The following is a 20,309-nucleotide window of genomic DNA, read 5'->3' on the forward strand; positions in this document are numbered from 1 at the left end:
TAACTTGTGCTCACCAGACAGTAACGGGTGTTTATCAAATAGTAACGCGTGCTCACCAGATAGTAACGGGTGCTCACCGGACAGTAACGGGTGCTCACCAGATAGTAACGGGTCCTCACCAGACAGTAACAGGTGCGTAACGGGTGCTCACCAGACAGTAACGGGTGCTCACCAGACAGTAACGGGTGCTCACTAGATAGCAACGGGTGCTCACCAGACAGTAACAGGTGCGTAACGGGTGCTCACCAGACAGTAACAGGTGCTCACCAGACAGTAACGGGTGCTCACCAGATAGTAACGGGTGCTCACCAGACAGTAACAGGTGCGTAACGGGTGCTCACCAGACAGTAACGTTTACTCACCAGACAGTAACGGGTGCTCATCAGATAGTAACGTGTGCTCACCAGATAGTAAGGGGTGCTCACCAGATAGTAACGTGTGCTCTCTGGATAGTAAGGGTTGCTCACAAGATAGTAAGGGTTGCTCACCAGATAGTAATGGGTGGGTGCTCATCAGATAGTAACGTGTGCTCACCACATAGTAACGGGTGCTCACAAGATAGTAACGAGTGAGTGCTCACCAGATAGTAGCAGGTGCGCACCAGATTGTAACCAGAGAAATGAAAAAAGTTTCACTTCAATTTTTTACTTTGATATCCCTTTAAGGGCTCTGTGGTTATTGATAGATTTAAAAAAAAAAGTTGGACTATATTTCAAAAGTAGAGAGGCGAGAAATACATTTTAGAAAGTGTATAGGAGAAGTTGAATGGACCATACCCTGTTTATGGAAGCCATATGTCTCCTGGAAATGAGGTGGTATCATGATAAGGGCCCACTCCGATCATCCTTTGATTTTTTTTTATCATTTCTAGTGGTCTTCTTTATGATTATGTCAGTATTAGCCAAAAAAGAAATAACCTTTGTCACTTTCTTGGACAAAGTTTCTGCAGAGATGCCAGTTCGGCCATCTCAGACGAGGAAAACGAAGACATACATGGATCTGGGAGTTAAGTGTATTTTCTAGGTATTTTTCAATGACTTTTTTGTCTTCTCCTAAGTCTAAACTATTTTAATAAAGATATACTCAGAAATGCAATTTAAAGATAATTTTTTTCTATCTTCATCAGAAAAATGCAACAAGAACATATTAAAAACCTATTTTCTTTTTTTTTTTAAATCAAAGTAGGTTTTTAAAATCTAGGCTACTAATGTCATAAATATTGCTTCTGAATGCAGGTCATTGGTGAAAACTCAAGCTTATTAAGAGACAAAGGCAGAAAACTCCATTCGCAATCCAATCACATCAAAGACGGAATAAGACGTTCGCATCGGTATTGCGCAAGAAAATGTCTGTAAACAAAAGGTGTATGCGGCTGTTTAGACTTTTACCTGCACTGCTTGCAAAACAAGCATGTGCACAGGGTAGGTGCACATTTCAGGAAGAGACGGATCCACACGGTGAAATACAGAGAAACCAAGAACCAGGAAAAGAAGTCTGGTTGACTTTTATTTAACCATTTAGTAAAACCAGGGAGGTCACAGAGTGCACGCGGTCTGATGGGATCAGGCTCAGTAAATACTCCGGCCTATTAGGTGACTGTCAGCAAGGTCATAGGTCAGTGTTCACCATTCAGAGCAGTGGTGATGCCCGATGGACTCATTGTGCTCTGTCCCACTGCACATCTGCTCCTTACTCAGATAAAAACAAAGCAAAAAATAGTGAGTAGGTGGTAGTTTTTTTTTTTTCTTTCTTTGGTGAGTGATTTTGAGGTCAAATAGATAATTTTGGCTTGTTTCTAGATGAGTAAGAGGCAGCACTTACATAAACTCTTATAATAGTTGAGGATACAAGGGCTGAAACGTGAAAACGTCAACAACCACACCAGGGTTAAAGTTGTTTTAATTAACAACTCGTTTGTACATTAAAGGTTTGTTTTGACGTCACCGTGCATCTAAACGCACAAAGATGCCGGCGTTTGATTGGCTGATTGACAGTTCGTCAACATGAGGTTAAGCAGGTGTAGCTAATGCTGTAACAGGTGAGAGTAGAACGCTAGAACTGCCCCTTTTTGTGTTGTTTTAATGGAAAAGTGTGTGTATCTGTGCGTGTGTGTGAGTGCCTCATATTTTCAGCCTCATTGGGCTCATGTCTGCTTGAAAGTGTTAATTTTCTACAGGTAAACAGACGTAGGCAGACTCGTGCGCTCACACACACACCCACTAAGCCCCACGGGCACATCGGCTTGGATCAGTGGATGTACTCTAGTGTGAAAGAGCACTGGGTGTGTGTAAACACACCTTCATCTGTTTGCCATATGGACAGATCATCTGTGATGCGGACGTTTGTATTCTTGCTGTGTGACTGCAAATGATGTTTGAGGAGCTGCTGGGTGATCTGCTGAGGTTCCCGTAAAAATATAAATACAAAAACCAAAAGACTCCAAAGCTACGGGGTGAGTTTTTAGCCATAACTTGGACTTTTCTGTGAAAACCAGAGGAATGACAGCACGGCATGTGCTGTATGACAACACGACCCATGATCTGTTAGAGGTGAGTGTGGGTGGGACACTTTAGAACATGTGCTGAATGTATGACTCCACTTCCTCATCTTATCTCCATTCCACTGTTTCATATCCTCTTTTGACTGACTGACAGTAGTGAAAAATGATACTTTAACTGCCTCTGAGAAGTGTGCAATGTCTGCATTGATTGGAATTGACAAACCGTTTAGAAGCCGATTCATTTCTGGTGGGTTAAAGTAAAGCCTGATTCCATCTTTGACCATAAATCTTGCCTTTTGTTGTATTTTCTGATTGTACTTCTAGTGAAAAATTGTGCAAGTTTAACTTGTATTTGAATATTCTCCCCAGGAGGAAACAATTCCTTTTATGGATGTTTACTCTGAAGGGCTTTCCTCTCAAAAATAAAACCCAGATGGGACAGTTGGTATTATCCTTTCCCTATTTGGATAAAGCAGATGTGGTGATGTTTTGATTTTTTAATAGGTATTTCCACAGAAGTGAAATGCTATGTCATGTTAGTAAACATAATATGTGAAATGCAACTAAAAACACACACTTATGAAGATGTGGTTTTGGTGTTTTTAACAAGTTCTTGTAACATATTTTTGTGAGGAGGACATATGTAAGAAATATTAAGGCTAATTTATTTATTCAAATTGTGTTTATCAGGAGCAGATGAAGTAATATCGTTTGAAAAAACTTGTAGATGTTACATTCTGATTCATCCACTTGTTGACGACTAGATTAAAGTACTTTTTTAGTTTTCCTTGTTTGAGCTGGTATCTGGCTCCAAACTGTACGGCTGGACAGCTCCGATATTGCTCGTCATTTTTGTTGCACCGCTAATGTTAGCTCGGGGTTGTGAGGGGCTGTAAGCTAGAGGGGGAGAGTGTAAACAAAGGCATGATGGGAAATGAGTGCATGCTTAGTTCATACCAACAGTCCTGCTTACAATTCAGATTTTTGATGAACTCCTGCCGCTCTGCAGAAATTTAGTCCTATAAAAACAACAGATATTTAAAAATTTTGGCTTAAAATCAACTGGGAACACTTTGAAAATAGATCAATAGATGATAAGCATCTAAAGTTTTTATGCTGTGCTCATTTGCTTTTTAACAATTTTTTTTAAATATGGCATTTTTTAATACTTTTGTGAGGACATGTGACTTTTAAACTTACAAATCTGTTTTTTCATCTCTCAGCACATTTTAAAAAGGTAATATGACTTTATAATTGACAACCAGTATTTTTCAAGAAATTATTAGTGTATTTTATTTCTTCAGAAAGTTAGGATTTATATAACTATTTACTATAACATCAATTAAATCTCAACTAATACATTATTATGAGAGTAGATATCTCCATTAGAAAGCAGATGGTCATTTTCCCAGGAACAATTATTTCAAATTATTTTATCATTCTTTCTTTTTAAACATTTCTACTCTACCACTTTCCCTTATTCTTAGAGAATACAGGGTTTTATAGTATTCAATAAAAGAGACTGTTAATTGGTGTTTTTTCCAAAATGTTGCTAGTTTTAGAAATGTGATAACACAGAGCCAGAACTTTTTTTTATTTTTTTAGAAGTGCCTTATATCCAAACTCATCTTCAAAGTGCCATCCATTCCATCTCCCCAGCAAAAAGGAAAATGTTTTGTGAGTGGTTGGTTGGTTACTGCACCTCAACACAAACAAACTGTCACAGATCTTGAGTCTTGTTGATTCTGTATTAATAGAAGAGGATTTATGTGCTCCCAACAGAAATAGGTCGCTGTATAAATAAACAGTTGTTGGAACGTTCTGGAATTGCTCCCTCCAAACTCTGATCTAAAATAATTTCTTCTAGAAATACATTCAGATACTAGACTGTTTTTCCAAAGTTTTCTATTAATTCTGGGAATATCTCAGAATTTTAACTACAAAATCAGAACTTTAAAATGTTTAAAGACACTCTATGATCATCTTTTGATCTGTTTTATGCTCCCTGTGGTCTTTTAATGATTATGCTGTTTTTAGTGAAAAGAAAGTGTTATTTTCTAGGACATAGTTTCTGCAGAACGACAGTAGTTAATTATAAATTTACTTCTGAGTTGTGGGGGGGACCTCTGGCGTGGAGCAACCCCGCCACCCCTTCCTCTCCCTATTGTGGAGTGGGGCAGAGGGGAGGCGGTGGGGCCGACCAGTGTATTTTCATTGTCACAACAAGCTGTTTTTCCAACAGAATCTTTCTTTTTTTGCCTGACCTTGATGGTTTGAATAAAGAAATCCTCAGAAATACAATTTTAACGTTGATTCGCTTTATATTTGTCCTCCATCTTCAAAAAATGGCATTAGAACATGTTAGAAATGCATGTTTAGTTAATATTTAGAAAAAATATTCTCTCCACTTGCATGTAAAATATTTTAAGTTGATGACAAGTTTGAAGCCCAAACACTGCAGTTTACATTCACAGTATTGCTCGATACTGCTCTAAACTAAAAAAAAAGGACACTTTTTAGGCATATATATATATATATATATTCATCTCTGAGTTGTGGGCGGGACTGTTGTAAGGCTCCACTGATTTCCCATCATCCCTTTGTTTACACTCTCTCCTGTTAGCGTATTGTCCCTCACAATCCCAAGCTAGCATTAGCAAAAATGGTGAGCAATATTAAAGCTATCCATCCGTCCAGTTTAGATCCAGATTCCAGCTCAGACGAGGAAACCATGGATCTATTTGTCTGCAAGTGGATGCATCGGAATGGGGCGGAGCAGGGAGACTTTGCCCCGCCCATCACAGTTGCTGCATCACAAAAGAGAACTTTTTCAAACAGCATTTTTCTATCTACTCCTTATTCATCACGATTTGAATAAATACTCAAAAACACAGTATTAATCTTATTTTATATATGTCCTCCATCATGAGAAAAATGTTACAAGAACATGTAAAAAACATAGAAAATTAGATTTTTTTTGAGTGGTTCTTTAAGTCTTGTAAAATAATAATTAAAAAAAAAGAAAATTAAAAATTAGTTTATAATATAATTTGTGCATGTTTTACCCTTTTTTAACTTTTAAATTATACAGTTCCTCTAACACTTTTAATTACTGCATTTTCTACCATAATATGGTTGTCTTTTGTCTGTTGTTTTTAGTCTTTTGTGTTTATGACTTATTATTGTTTTAACGTATTTTCACATATGTTTCTTATGTGAAGTACTTGTGTTTCTATACATGTTGATGAAAGGGGCTTTACAAATAAAGTGATTCACTGATAATATTTCAACACAAAAGTTAATTCCTTGAAAGACAATTGAGAAATAGTGTTATATATACTATATATTGGTCAAGATACAACTTTAGACTCACTGATTAATGATTTGGTCATCATTTGACAATATCCATTTTTTTAAGTCATTCTATTCAATGGAAAATTGCAGCTTTTGATTGTTTTTGTCTTTTTATGGTCAAGATTTGAGTTGTTTTTGTGATGATGGAAGGCCAGCGATGATTTCCTGATTTTTTGCACAACAGAAACCTATCAGTTAAAAAAATAAATCATGCTGACTCAGGTTTTGGAGTTCATTCAGAGCTTCTTTATTAAACTTCTTTATAAGGGGTATTTGTAATGTTTATATTCTACCCCCCACACAAATGTGAGTTGTATTCTTCAAAAGCCAGGGCACACTCCAGCGGCGACTTGTCTGGCTTCTTGTCAGCACTGTTTGTTCTCCCTAAGAGCGAACACGCTTAAGTCAGCATAGCCTGGTCAGACTTCACACATCAACACAGTTATTCAACACTCAGCAGAGATCTATATAAGCTGTATTTGTTTGCCGCCTCTTGGCAACCATAGCAACTGAAGGACCAAAAGATGGGAAACTCGCATGCCTGATGGAGAGGTGCTTCATAGGTGTCTATGTGTGAACTTGCATGTTTATGTTCACGTGTCAGATTGCCTTGATAGGTCATTGTCAAAGTAAATAAGGAGCACCACCACATCCTGTCACATCCTGCATAGGCTAGTATTTGAGCCAAAATAACCCAGTAAATACACAGTGGGCTCTATGAGAACTGCAACCAGCCCACTGGTGAATTCTTTGTGTACAAACAAGGGATTCTTGTCAGTTTGGTGCTGCTCTACTGGCGCTCTGGTTTGTGTGTTTGTTTTCCTTCATTCAGGGAGAAAGTGGATGAAGGGATACAAGCAGCTGAGCGGGAGACAGTGATGGCAAAGAAAGAGGATTTTAGAAACAGATACCTCATTACAGAGCTTCAATAAAGACGTTTTGTTCCCACTGATCTTTTAATTATAATTAGGACGTTTTTTGACAAAATAAAAAAGCTTTTACCATTTTCTACAATATATTTTATGCACGGCGACAGTGGCTCATTAGAAATACATTTCTGGGTTGTAGGCGGGACAGTTTACAACAGCAACCCGCCCCCTCCCTGTCGTTGAGAGATCTGTTCAAGCGTGCGTTCATAGCCTTATGCTAACATTAGCGCCACAAAAATACCGACAAGCAAAATTGTATCAATCCAGTCTAACAGTTTTGAGCCAGAACCACAATTCGCTACAGCAGGACGGTTTAGCAATTATAATGTCTCGCACATGAAAGTGTGAGTGCGCCAGGATGTGCGCAGGTGGAGGGGAGACTTTGACTCGCCCATTTCAGTAGCTATGTCGCTAGTCTGAGGGTTTTCAAGCATCTGGTTTTTGGATCCAACGCAGTTTGAATTAGAAAGTACTCCAAAACAGAGTTTAATTGTAAATGATTTTTTATATAGGTTCTCTAGTATGAGAAAAATGCTATAAGATGGTGTTTTAAATGTTTTTTATGTCATTTTTCTGATGATGTAGAACACACATATACCGGTATATATATGATATATATATATATATATCAGGGGTGTCAAACTCAGTCGCATAGGGGGCCAAAATTCAAAGCACACCTTAGGTCGTGGGCCAAACAAGATAAACATTTATTGAAAAAGTAAAACTAAATTTGAAAACTTTAAAAACGTAACTTTTTAACATTACTATGAATAAAAACAGGCAGGAATATTATTCCAGAATAAATCAACTTAACCCTTGAATAACTTTCAATATTTTATTATCCATAAAAATAGATTTTGTCAAAATTATAAAAGTTAGAAATAAGCGCAAGATAATATCGGACCATTAATAACAATAAAATAAAATGATCTGGAGGGCCGGATATAATTACCATGAGGGCCGGATCCGGGCCTCGGGCCTTGACTTTGACACGTGATATTTATAAAGAAAATTAACCTCAAAACTGCATTTTGGAGTATTGACAGGAACAGATCAATAAATTTCATTAGAAAAAAAACTTATCTGTGGGTGGACCACAAGCACTCCACTTGTAGATGACCTGATCCATCTTTGCTTTCCTCGTCCAAGCCAGTATCTGGCTCCAAACTGTATGCATGGATAACTATAGTATAGCTCTCCATTTGTGTTGTAATGTTAGGTTGGAGTTGTGAGGGGCTGTAAGCTAGTGGAAAAGCCATCTCAGAAAAAACCTAAAAATAGCATAACCATTATTTAGACCTCTGGGAACGCTTGTAACTCAGAGTGGCATCTAAAATCAGAAATTCTGGGAGCGTGTTTTTCATTGTAAAGTTAAAGTGATTTATTATATTACTTTGATAGAAGTGCATTTTTAGTTTGAATATATTGTAGGTTCATTTTTGCAATTCAAAATAAAATGTCTTGTGAGTTTATACAAAAACAGTATTAGAAAATTACACAAGTGCTATTGTTTCTTCAGTATTATTGAATATATCTATTTTAATACATTAGCTAAGATTTTCTTTAATCCTGTTGATAGTATTCAACCGGATCTATCCCAATACATGTCATTATTTAACCCCTTCGCTAATTTGCAATTTACCAATTAATCTAGGATTGCTGCAGAAATTTATATATATATATCAATTTCATTTTATAACATTTTAGCTGTTATTTTCTTTTTTCAAATTCGTTATTTTATATTATATTATTATTTTATTGTTTCATCTGTGTGAATTTTTGAGTACATCATGCGTAAGGTAGTTTTTAAACTTCCTACCCCTGTTACATAATTGCCAAGACTCATCCTAAACAAATAGACTAGAGGGGAACTATACACTTAGTTTTAGTGAGGACTTACTGCCTCCTAAGTTCTGATGTTTAACAGAATTTTCACGTGTCTGTCAGACTTTAGGAAGGAAAAAAATGCTGACAGCACTTCAGAAACACAGACATCGTGACCTCTTATGGGAAAAAGGAATCGCCCCCATGCTTGTGTGTCTTTAAGCTTGTGTGGGTGTGACTGTTTGAAGGAGGAGTTACGCATCAGAGAAAATGAGGAGAAAAAAAGAAAAAGATGAGCGAACGACATACAGGCTTCTCCTTGTCTTTTTCCCAGACAGCGTTCAGGTTAATTTAGGGAAGAGGAGGAGGCTGAGAGGAAAAGGCGGAAGTTGTGAGGGAGGAAGCAGAGGTGACTAATAGTGATTGCAAACAGTGTACTGTAAGTTATCCAGCCGAGGGGGAGTGGTTTCACAGTCTGTAAGCATAAGTTGGTGGAGGCACTAAAACCTGCTCATTTCTGGGATGTAGTGTATCAACAAGTGGAGTTGCAGATTTGGGCTGGATTCAGCATGCTGACTTGGAGATAGTAGGAGAATTAAGGTAAGAATTTCAAGTTTTTACATGCTAGTTTATTTGTTAAACTCAGGAAGTATTTCACCAACTGTCTGGCTGACAGCTCTGGAGAGGTTTTTCTCTGAGTTTTCCTTCATAGTTAGAAAATACTTCAAATCAATGCAGAAATGTTTATTGAAATTTGTAAAAAATATATTTTAACACTGATTTTTTTGTCAATAGTCAAACATTTGATTCACAATTATAGATGAAAAGCAGATTTTGAACTGGTGTTTATAGGGATCATTTTCAATGATTTTCTTCTGGATTTCTTGAAATTTGTGTTTTTATAATCAAGTTAAACACCAAACATTTCATCTCCACTGCCCACATTGCTTGATCTGATTGCATGTTTCTGCAGGATATCTTCTCCTAGCTGTCATCACCTGTGTGTACCTGGAGTGTTTTTGTCGAACCAGTTTTGCAGAGAAACCTTTGCAACTTTGCAATAAGGAAATAAGCTGTTAGTGTTGCAATTTACTTGTGATATATTCATAAAAGCTTTCAGTCTAAGAAAGTGTTGCTAAAAAAATGAAGGCTTATCTTTGGGAAGTTGCTTCAACAAATTAGGAATTGTGAAAACCTAAACCAAAAGAAGGAAGTGATGTGTTGTTGTCAACATTGATTGAGCTGGCGCTCTGTGCTGTAAGTTGGTTGTCTTTAGGACGTGTTGTTGATAGTCTGTTGCTTTAAAGGAGTCAGCTGTCTGTGATTTCTGAAGTTCTTGTCAGTCTGTCAGTTTCTGGTCTTTATCAGCTTAAACATGGAGAGGGTGGCAGCATGATTCATGCTCTGTGTTGGTGATTCATCCTGAAGTCCTTCCTAAAGTGGATTGCTGGGCAGAAATTATGGATGACTCCCAACACATGTTAGTGTGGACTCATGGAAAACTTCTGGCTTACAAATCAAACGTCTGAATTAATTTCTGACGTTCTGCAAAACTGCTAAAAAAAAGAGAAAATCTTTTTTTTTTTTTTTTTTTTAAACAATTTGTTTTTCAGAAAAAAAAAAAAGAAAAACTTTTTTTTTTTTCTGAAAAACAAATTTTTCTTCATTTTACAGATAATATAAGAAATCAAAAAGAAACTTGCTGATGGTTTTTACACCTTAGGCTAAAAATTAGTTTACAGTTAACAAACACAAAAACAGTTTTCAAAGAAGAAGATTCCTTTAATCAAATTACAGTCAAGCAAGCATAACATCTTGCCACATGTGTTCATACTCAGATGGTTTGCTACTGCTTTTGTTTCCGCTGTGGAAATTCCTTGTTTCAAAGTTTTTTATTGCACGTCTGTAGTTTCCTCATCCTTAACTTAACCACTTTCTATGGTTAAAAAAAGTCATGGTTTTTATTTGTTTTTCTTTCAATTTGTCAATTTCTGTCAGTTGTACTGTTCACATGCCTCAACACATCCTTTTAATGATTCACTTTAGGGGATTTTACTTTATCTTAGCAACCAGACATATAGCCTTCAGCAGTGTAAACTTTTCTGTGAGCTTTATTTCCTTCTCAAACATAAATTTTAAAAATCCAGGTTGATGAAATATCTGGATTATAAGTTATTCTGATATCTGAAGTGAAGAGTGTTTCCGATACCCTAAAGTGACCTTGTCCTCTCTAGTGCGCACACACTGTCCATGTGTACTGTAATTAAATGCATTCTTAATATAGATGTGAGGTGGTAACAGGAAGTTTTTTATATCTAATGAAGCAATTCACCCAGCTTCAAAGAGTGAAAACGATCCATCTGCTGGCGAGTCCTTCCGGCTTCATGAGCAGGTTGGTGTCTTCTGGTGGTAGAGGGATCTAAATGCATGTGGGTGTTTGCAGGCCGTATATCTTCAAACAAGATCTCATACCTGTAATGCAAGCTATGTTATGCAATTGTTCCATCCTACTCGCTATGTGTGATGATGGCGACACAAGGACTGGCCGTGTTTACAGCACGTGTCAAAGTTAGGCCCGGGAGCCGGATCCGGCCCTCCAGATCATTTTATTTTATTGTTATTAATGGCCTGATGTTATCTTGCGCTTAATTTTAACTTGTAGAATTTTGACAAAATAATTTTTTATTGAGGGTAAAATATTGAAAGTTATTTACAGTTTAAGTTGATTTACACTGGAATAATATTCCAGCCTTTTTATTATTCAAAATAATATTAAAAAGTTACGGTTTTAGAGTTTAAAAAATTGGCATTCTGCTAGCTTTTTGGACTATTTACTTACATTTTTGTTTAGGTTATTTTGGAATTTAGCTAATGTTTTAGCTACATGCTAGCTGTTTTGGGTAATTTAGGTTTTTGTTATTTAGGCTGTTTTGGAGTTAAGCTAATATTTACACACCAGCTGTTTTGGCTAATTTGCGCTTTTTTCAGTTTTTTAGGCTGTTTTGAATTTTAGCTATTTTTTTCAGCTACATGTTGGGTGTTTTGGCTAACCTAAGTCATTATTTTTGTTTTTTTAGGCTAATTTAGCATTTAGCTAGTATTTTAGCTGGGCATTAGCTTCAGCATTTTTAGCTATCAATTTCAGCATCTTCAGCGACCAAATTCATCTCACAGCATTCACACTAGCATTATTATAGGTAATGCTATTTATCTAGTTCATAATTAAGTTAAAAAGTTATGGTTTTAAAGTTTTAAAAATGTAGTTTTAGAGTGTTCAATAAATGTTTTTCCTGTTCGGCCCGCGACCTAAGGTGTGTTTTGGATTTTGGCCTCCTGTGCGATTGAGTTTGACACCCCTGGTTTACAGTGAACGGGCAATGACAGGAGATGAGAGCAGAGTTTGGTGTCTTCTGGGCGTAAAGGATAGACGTTTTTATGCAAACAATCTGCCTTCGTAGAAGATCTACCTCTCGTGCAAGTTTGTTTTGCAGTTTACTTTTTATATGCTGAGTTTATGGGATCTGACGGCTAAGTTATATTGACGATGAAGCTGTTTACATGTGCTACACTTTCAGTCACCCCCAGATGCATGTAGATACACAGATGCATGTTAACTAAAGGAAAAATGCACCCAGCCTCTGGGGAACAGGGTGTTCCTGAAAAGGAGAACAGAGAGCAGAGGGTTATTTTAGGCTCCAGCAGACAGACTGGTAGCTTGATACAGAAAATGTGTCTTAGAGTGTGTGGTTGGTTATTTGTTTCAAGCAAACCTATTTAAATTCATAGCGCAAGCATTCAAGTGAGGATTGATTTTAAAGATTGAGAAGTTTATCTTTGCTATGATGTTAGTCTCCTTGTCTAAATGAAACACTGAGTCACTTTTGAGTGAAATATTGTGAATTTGTCTTCTGATTATGGCTACTATATATTTTGTTGTTTATTTACATCCATATCAATATGTGCATTTCGTAAAAATCTTGTTAGGCTTTTTTAATGGCATCTGTTTATGGAAACTAACTTATTGTGACAACTTTACAGGAGAAATGTTTGACACATTGTTGAACCACATCACTGGCCACATCACGTTACACCTGTTCATCTGCTCTATGTTGCAACTATCTAATCAGTAAATCATGAGGCTTCAGAGTATTTAACAGCACAAAAATAGACAGATATGACTTGCTGAAATCAAAAGTTTTCATCGTAATTGAGAAATTACATTTTCGATTAGATTAGATTAGAAATGGTTTATTCAAGCAATCAAAAGAAAAAAGTAAATTCATGTGCAATACAATCAATCATCAGAAGTTTACATCCATAAAGACGTCAAACACAGGATAATTAGACATTAAGAGATTGCCTGAAATGAGTGGGGGGGAAGCAAATTTATATAACCCCACCCCGGCTCCACCTGACCATTTATTTTCCATTGGAAGAGTCATTAATGAAGGCAAGTATCATAGGAATCTATGCTTATCTTTTTTTTCCCTTTTTTTAATAGAAAGATCGTCACATTTATAGTTTTATCTGAGTGTTTTTCAACATTTTTATGTAAAGATGCACTTTTTTATTTAATAAAAAATCACAAGGTACATAGCCAATAAAAATGCCCAAAAAAAAAAAAAATTTTTTAGTGTGTAGTAGCAATATCGTGAGTTGGATCAAAGTGTCTTTCATCAGAATTAAATAAAAGCAAACATTCAAGTTTTTTTTTAAAATGTATTTTGAAAATATTTCTTCCTACTCAGATTGAAACATGAGCTTCTTTGAATGGTCACAGAACTGATATCCTGGTGATTTTAAATGTTTTTTGGCTGATTAGGTGAAATTCATTCATTTCCAAAGCATACTAGTGTACTGTAGCACTCTGGTTAAAAACACTATAAAAAATGAACTGGTGCTAAAGGACATTCTGTAGGAATAACAACTCGTGTTCTCGGAATAGCTTTTTATTTTTTTCCCACCAGTCTTCTTTTTCTCCTGCTTTAGAGAGTTTATACAAATTATAGCAATGACTTCCTTTTCTTAGGCAACAGTAGTGGGACCAAGTTCTGTAGTGTCTTAGTCACAGCAGCTCTTACGGGTGGATACGGCTGTATGACAGTATCACCCCCTACATCGTCAGTGACTGCTTTTCTGTGTTTGTTTCCTGATAAAAGCCTGGCTCATTCATTTCTGACCTTTGGTGTCCAAAAATATTTTTTAAGAGCTACTTGTAATATATTTTGTAGAAATTGTGCACTGAATTAAACATTTACATTTTTGGAGAATATTAGCAAAATTATTTTCTTATTAATTTCTCCAGAATTGTCAACTTTGCAATACTGAAAGGCACTTAAATTGCAGCTTTTCTCTGTTATGGTGCTATATTTTGGTTTTGCCAATCATTGGATGTATTTATTTTGTATTACAAAGACATTTTTTGGTTAAAATACTGTAGTTTGACTGGTTTTGTTAAATGGGGCAGAGATAAAAAGTTGTATCCTTTATGTCCATTTCATTGTTACCAAAGTCAAGAATATTAAGTAATTTATTTTTGTGTGCCATGAAAATGAAATAAATCGATACATTTGGAAAAAAAAAAAGATTGGTTGTATTACTTGTGACCATATAACTATAAGCATTTAAATGCAGCCATGTAATTGGCTGACGGTGCATCAACAAGCAGTTAAACCTGCTATTGTTGTAGTCATCGAGTGCATTTCTTAGACGTGATTTTGCCTTATTTTATATTAATATTTGAAAAAAAATTCTGTTTAAAAATGGTATATGAAACACTGTGTAATTGTATTTATGTTAAAAAGCACATAAGCTGCTGCAGAACCCAAATTTACAGTAAAGGGAAGGCAAATGGATGGCAAAAGGGTTTTTATTTGTTTTATTATAAACAAAATAATAACTCGAGCTAAAGTTTTAAGTGAGAATACAACTGATAAAGAAACTGAACATGAAACTATTGAAGATACACCAAAAAATGAGAATAATTAAAAGATAAGGATGAAAAGGAAACAAAAAGTCAAAAAAAATGGTGACAAACTGAACTAAAACCAGAAACTTAATAACAAACTAAGTACAAATATAGACCATATCATTGTTTACCAGTTTTTTGTTTTCAAGTGATATTCACAAACTTGTGAAAAAACTCACGTATTTAAAGTTCTGATGGCTTGTTGTTTTTAAGATTAAATATAACTTCAAGTGGCTGTTGAATGTCCCTCTGCAGCTTTAATTGATACATACTCTGATTACTTGTGCGAGGTCACTGTATGTGTGAATATTCCACATACGAACGCTGCTCCTCAAAGAGGCCTCTGTTGGCATGGAGCTCTCACATCTAAAAATACACCCTCCACAAATCAACACCATGTCTGCGAGCACAGGTGCCATGGCCTACACTTGCCCTCAGTGTGTGCATGTGCTCCTCGGCGTTCTGTGTTTATGTGTTCCACGAGAGTAAAGCCTGTCATTGCACAACATGTTTTAAATGCCCCCCACACCCCCTTCCTGTACATTTGTTGTTTTGTGCATGTTTGTGACTGAAGAGCGGCGCAATCCAGAGCTTGGCCTCTGACCTGGGCTTCCTCCGCTCTGCATCCTCCCACTGGCTGTCAGTGTTTGAAGTGAAGGGGGCATGACATGACAGCACTGGAAACACAATGGTCACTGTGTGGTCCTCTTGCGTCACAAATGTCCTTAGTGGATGTCGGGCAGTGGGAGGGCCCAAGCGACAGATCAGGCCTCTTGGTAGGAGTGTGTCACCATATAATAGCAGGAAGTGATGCTGTTGTCCATACATTTGATAACATAATTATTAGGGATGATTTGAATAGGCCTAGTAATACTGAATAAAAAATACACATACTTTTACATTGGAGCACTTAAAAAATGTGTCAGCTAAGCATCGTTTCTGTTTTCAGAGTTTTCCATGTAAGCTACTTTGTATTAGTTCTCTAGATTATATCGGTTAGCAGGTCAAATTAGGCCACAGGGAACATTTGAAGCTTTGAACTTCAGGTTATTTTTTGGTCTTAAAGTTAGTTGGGGATTTTCTGTCCATTAAAAATGAATTCATACTGAAGTCATAAATGCTTGTTTTACTGTTTTGTGTTCAAGTGTCCCTGCTGTGCAAAAATCATTAAATATATATATATTTTTTTTGCACTTTACAGTTGTAAAAGTAAGAACTTTCCTCTTAGTCAACCAAATCTAATACTAATGAAACTCTTAGTTATTATAGAGATGCATTTGTGCAATTAAATCTATCCACCAATGAGTTGCAGTGTTTAGTAGGGGTGTGTATTGGCAATAGTCTGGCGATACAATACATATCACAATAGACGTCATAATACGAAATGTTTTCCAATATGTACCAAGAAAGTATCAGACAACATTTCACTTTTTTTAATTATGACTTAAGAATGATCTGAAAATTAATAAATTTTTCATAAAAATAAAATTGTATTATTCAATGATGAGAACATGAAACACTGCAACTGCATCACATAAACAAGTTGCTTTTACCCAAGAAAATTTGTGTGGTAATTTAAGAAACATATAAGTGAAAAACAAGAGTAAGACTGAACTACATGTTAGCTTTTAAATACTAATTAAATTTTACCTAGACAGTAATTTAAATTGATAAGTATCAGCAAATAAAGAATCACGATATTTCACTGAATCTATATTTTCTTACACCCATAGTCTAAGGGTGATCAAACATTTTTCATATCTTACGTTTAAAATGTAGCCATTTCTGATGTGACAATGAAGGAAAACTTATTTTTTGTTACAAAATCCTTCTGTTTTATATAATGGGAAATATATTACAAGGAGGCGATGAAAGAATAATAGATTTCTATAACTCAAATGTATTTTAATGTTATATTTAGTTTTCATTTTTCAAATTTACATACATTTTCTAAACCCATTAAATCCTTTTTAAGGTAACGGGGTTGCTGGAGCCTATCCCAACAACTGTTGGGTGACGGCAGGGTACCCCCTAAACAGGTCTCAGGGCCACACAGTTACGCACGCGCTCACGTGCACACCTAGGGGCACACATTAGCCCATGAAGCATTTTTTTGGGCTGTGGGAGGAAGCCGGAGTGGCCAAAGAAAACCCACAAATGCATGAAGAGATCCTGCAAACTCCACACCAAGTACTAACCACAGCACCACTGTGCAGAACAAATACATGAAAAAGAGTTTCTACACAATTGTGACCTAAGCTAAACAAAGATTAAAGCTTATACAAAAGATGAATGACATATTTAAAACTAACAGCAAAGCTGTTTTCTGCTTCAACAAATCAGGAAAAGGCTTTGAAGCTAAATCCATCCGTGACATGAATCCGTATTGTTTCATGCAAGTAAAGATCGATTAGAATGTATAAAATCCGTCCCAGCCCTAACGGATTGCATTTCTGTACTTGATAATAATTCTTTTTATTTAAATTTCGAAACGCTAATGCATTAAAAGCGCACAAGCTAAGGGATGATCATTTTGACGTCATTGTTTGAGGAGAAGCTGCACTTTCATTAACGTTTAATCTTTCACAGGCCAGTTGTCACATTTCCTCCTCATCTAATGAGGATCTCCTGCCTGTGAAGTCAGTACAGTTCTTCTTTTGTTTTATTATGCTATGTGTTGATGAAGTCACATTCCAGACAGTTTTTTTTTTTACTGACTAATCTGTAAAGTATTTACTTTATTGTGTGTTAAGACTTAGTAGCTTAGACCTTTAATGCTAAAAGAGCCATATCATCCAGTTTCTTATGGACTAAAATCCAACAAGAGCTGCAAGGTCTGCACCTGAAAGTTAGAAAAATACTTTCTAAAAAACGTATTTTAATTTCAAAGCAGCTCATACAAGTTCCTTTCAAAATAAAATGCATCCTGTGTTTGATAAGATACAGATTTAGGCTAAAAACGTCTTTTCTATCACTGTGAATTTCGTGTTTCTTCACCTTTTTTCTCCTTTTACTATTGAATATAAACACGACAACTTTGGTATAAAATACACATTTTTTTAAACTAAATGCAACTAGCTGATGTAATTCCGATAATAATCCGCTCTTAGAAACCATAATTTTGTTCAGTTTTGTTAAAAATCTAAGTGTAATTAATTAAAGTAAATGAACCAATACCAATACCAATACAAAACCATTATTTATTCAAACTGCTTGCATTTTTTTTAAAGCCAAAGAGCCACATTGGAGGGGAAAAGAGCTGCATGTCACTCTGGAGCCTCAGGTTGCAGACCCCTGCTCTAGACAGACTTTTTGGTTTTAGATCAGGTTAGGAACTGTTCCTCACTGACCTTACTAATTCAATTTTAAGATCTAATAACCCTGTTTGTCAGACTACAGTTGCATCATGCAGGATTCCCATCATGAGTGCACTTTAGCTAACAAGCTTGTTTATGTGCTGCTAAATATTAGCATTGATGGGTTTAAAACTTGTATTTTTTGGTTTATAAATGACTGTTTCCACCCCTCCCAGCTGCAGCACAGCAATGAACCTGTTGAAAAGAAACACAACAAACATTTAGAAATCCTTTGACGTCCAGATAAAGATTTGCTCTGATGCTATGTTTAGAAAGAAAATCCAATCAGGAGATTTCACTTCACATCTCCAATTTCAGCATCGGAATTTTCAGAGAGGTGTTCCTTGTCTGACTGTCTGAAGGTGGTTTTAGGTGTAAAAAGTATTACATTTTCAATGTGAAGTTAAAAAATAATTCAATGTGTTTCTCTGCATGGAAGTTCTCTTTTCTTTTCTCTTTTCTGGGCCGTCTAAGAGGCACAAAGCAGGCAGTGTGTGCCCCCCTGGGTGTTGAAATGTACAGTTTGGGACAACAGGCAGCTTCAGTCCGTGTCAGTAGGAGCTGCCATTCTTATTGTACCTCATACACAATGAGCTTTTCTCTGTCTGGCTGTCTTTCTCGCAGCGTCTTTCCCCCCTTATACAGATTCTGATGTGAGGCTGCATAAATCTGATTTTGATTATTAGTCCATCTTTGAGACCTGGTGCTGGTTTCATCACACCTTCAGACAAGCTTAGTCATTGAGAGACGACCCGTGGTGGTAGGAGAAGGAGGAAGTGTCTGATGTGGGACTCCCCGCTGGATGTTTGTCGGTGTGCATGCGTGAGAAGAGGAGATGCTTCTACACGTTAATGGGTGTTCCCCTTGTCTTTCTTCTCACATGACCTCCCCAGAGCGACCGCATGACATGACTTCCTTATGACCCCATCCACCATTATAGAGGAAGTTATCCTTAATTCACCACAACATCATAGAGAAAAGGATGAGATACAGTAATTGTATCAGCTGCTGGCAGCCCTCTTTTTGCTAAAACGGATGTCACGTTTTTTTTTTTTTTTTATTATCTTTGGTCAAAACTCTTTTAGTAAAGAGTTGGTTAGATAGTTAGAAATGTTTGTGCTCTGATCAAACAAAAAACGTTAATTAATAATAAAGTTTATCAGTTTGTTGATGACCAAGAATCATCTAATAATTTTAAAGTATTACAGATTTCTCATCACCGTCTGTTTTAACACTTGAATTAATAATCAATCTAGGAATGATGGTTTTTTTGCTGTATTTTTTCCATTTTCTGCTCTCAGACTCCCATTTTCTTTTTGCTTTATCTTCTTCTTCACAGTTTAAACTACCTCTCGGGCTGGACTGTGGTGCGTTAACGTCGGCTCGCCCTCCCCTGCCCCCCCGTCCCTCAGCCATGGCCTCACGCATTGGACTGCGGATGCAGGTACATCACATTCGTTGACATTTCATTTATATTTGTCTCGAAATGGTGCCATCTTCATTTGTGTTCATTTTTTTGTTTGCATATTGTTGATGCTCAATCCTCAATTTTATACTGAACCATGTCACATCATTAAAGCGAATAGTGTGGAAAGGGAATCGTTACATGCTAGATGCATACCAGTATGCTAACGTTGAAAGTGTCGAACATGTCCATCCATCCATCCATTTATAAGTCAACTATCTTGACAAATATTTCCAAAGTGCAGCACCTCCGTCTGACTGAAGATATCTTTAGTCTCATGGTTTGGTTTACAAGCTTTGGTCCAGAACAGAAATCTCTGGTAGATCCTAGTCTGAATACAGACCAAACGTAAGGATTTTAGGACTTGATCTGGACCAGACTCAGTCTGAAACAAATCCCTTTTTTCTGTCTGAATACACCCTAAGTCGTACATGCAAGTGGATGCATCAGCGCGGAGATTGTTATTTGTACTTAACTACAAGTTTTTTCCAAAGGTCAGTTTGAAATGCTCAAAAAGCAATTTTGGTCTCAATTTACTTTATTTATGTTCTCCATCTTACTTTCTAGGGATGCCACAATCCTCAGTTTAAAACTGAGCTATAGCTGTTAACCGAATAGTCGGGAAAGTGACTCGTTACATGCCTGCATCCTGATTCCTGTCTGTCTATCCATCCATCAATTTTTTTAAATTTCTATTCCCATTTTGGGGTCAGCTGAGCCTGTCCCAGCTACTATTAGGCGAAGGTGGGGTACACCCTGGACAGGTCACCATGCTGTTCCAGGGCAGTATCAGACACGAGTTGCGCAAAATTTAGGAAGAATTTATTATTTATTGTGATATTATATTACAGCAGGCTTAGTTCAAGCCAGCTGGAGTTTTTGTTTTGTCATTTTTCTTGCTTATTAGGAACCC

The 20,309-nt window shown here is 36.5% G+C and overlaps 1 protein-coding gene across 3 annotated transcripts in view; it reads left to right on the plus strand.

Annotated features, from left to right (window-relative positions):
- The window catches only part of tfeb (transcription factor EB), a 37,045-nt gene that overhangs the window by 2,977 nt on the left and 13,759 nt on the right, over positions 1-20,309 (plus strand). For 2 of the 3 annotated variants that reach the window (XM_024270117.2, XM_024270120.2), the window contains exon 2: positions 19,271-19,375. In XM_024270117.2, coding sequence (XP_024125885.1) covers positions 19,346-19,375 — 30 coding nt within the window. In that variant the 5' untranslated portion in view covers positions 19,271-19,345. Of the gene's footprint in view, positions 1-8,742; positions 9,208-19,270; positions 19,376-20,309 lie in introns of those variants that run through there. The other variant, XM_024270118.2, reaches the window with a different exon arrangement.

This window comes from Oryzias melastigma, linkage group LG5 (assembly GCF_002922805.2).
Source record: "Oryzias melastigma strain HK-1 linkage group LG5, ASM292280v2, whole genome shotgun sequence".
NCBI classification, from domain to species: Eukaryota; Metazoa; Chordata; class Actinopteri; order Beloniformes; family Adrianichthyidae; genus Oryzias; species Oryzias melastigma.